Source organism: Bufo gargarizans, chromosome 1, assembly GCF_014858855.1.
Source record: "Bufo gargarizans isolate SCDJY-AF-19 chromosome 1, ASM1485885v1, whole genome shotgun sequence".
Taxonomy (NCBI): domain Eukaryota; kingdom Metazoa; phylum Chordata; class Amphibia; order Anura; family Bufonidae; genus Bufo; species Bufo gargarizans.
The window spans coordinates 523,689,644-523,691,103 of NC_058080.1; the positions used below are offsets into that span (position 1 = coordinate 523,689,644).

At 32.9% G+C, this 1,460-nt stretch overlaps 1 protein-coding gene across 1 annotated transcript; it reads left to right on the forward strand.

Moving 5' to 3' along the window:
* The first annotated feature begins 322 nt into the window (after window positions 1–322).
* LOC122928587 (olfactory receptor 6F1-like) lies at window positions 323–1,258 on the forward strand. The gene has a single exon (XM_044281572.1). It carries the CDS (start codon window positions 323–325, stop codon window positions 1,256–1,258), a length of 936 nt encoding a protein of 311 aa, XP_044137507.1.
* Window positions 1,259–1,460: the final 202 nt, after the last annotated feature.

The following is a 1,460-nucleotide window of genomic DNA, read 5'->3' on the forward strand; positions in this document are numbered from 1 at the left end:
TCCAAGTGTCTGCTCAACTCTACTCATCTATACTAATAATAAAAGCTTCTTGAAATGTATGTTTGTCCTGCTCTTCTCAGAACATATACAGCACTGTCACCAATTTTGCATAATGAAAACTACTGATAGACTGATTCTCTTTAATAAAATCAAGTACAAATCTGTAACTATAAATCTGCTTCAAATGTTTCAATATTTATTTTTGATTATATTTTTACTCTCAACAATAGATATTTCAAGAGAAAGTGCTTTTGTGAATAAACTGAATAATCAGTAACATCCAGCTATTTACATGTTACATAAGATATCCTGCTTTATAAGAATGACAGTCATAAATGAAACTATAGTAACTGAATTTATTCTTTTGGGGTTTACTGGTGTTAAACATATAAAGCTACTTTTGTTTGCCATATTTTTATTTATTTATATTGTGACAGTCACTGGAAATATTGTAATTGTCGCCATTGTATACATAGATAATCATCTGCACACACCCATGTATTTCTTCCTAAGTAACTTATCCTGTTTAGAAATGTTGTACACATCTAATATTATCCCCAAAATGTTATCTAACATCATAATGGAAAATCCAACTGTGCCATTTACAGGATGCATTGTTCAGTTGTATTTCTTTGGCTCCCTGGGGTCTACTGAATGCTTTCTTTTGGGGGCTATGGCCTATGACAGATATATTGCTATCTGCAAACCATTGCACTATTCATTACTGATGACCACTAGGGCAAGTGTATTGATGTCATTATGTTCATGGTCTACAGGATTTATTGCTACTTTTGGGGCAATTGTATTAGTATCTCAGTTGCATTTCTGTGGGCCTAATCAAATTAAACATTTTTTTTGTGACCTTCAGCCAGTTTTGAAATTATCCTGCAAAAATGCACAGGCTATGGAAACTGTGTCTTGGATATTAGCTTCCACTATTCTTCTAGGCTCCTGTCTCCTTACAATAGCATCTTATGTGAGGATCATACTAACTATGGTACAAATTCCCTCTTCTAAAGGTCGACAAAAAGCGTTCTCCACCTGTACTGCCCATCTTACAGTAGTTATCATCTTTTATGGTGCCATGATTTCCATGTACGTCAGTCCAAATACAGTGGGAAATGAAGAGATTAATAAAGTCTTATCTTTACTTTATACAGTTATAACCCCTTTTATGAATCCCTTCATCTATACACTGAGGAATCAGGATGTGAAACAAGCACTCCATAAAGCAATTAAAACATGTAAATGTAACTAAACTTGCAAAGGTAAAGTTTGGAGGAGGAATAGCATCCAGTTAACGGAACGGTCATATAAAAGTATTTTTTTTTTAAATTAAAATGTTTTATTATGTAACAACAAGTGGAAGAGTATATATAATGTACTATACAGCATGTATCATAATTGGTGACTGCGATGAAAATGTTAAAAACAAATCCTGAAAACATTTAAAATACAGT

Bases quoted from the DNA above. Each gene is read 5' to 3' on its own strand.
- LOC122928587 (XM_044281572.1), top strand. From the start codon at position 323: ATGACAGTCATAAATGAAACTATAGTAACTGAATTTATTCTTTTGGGG.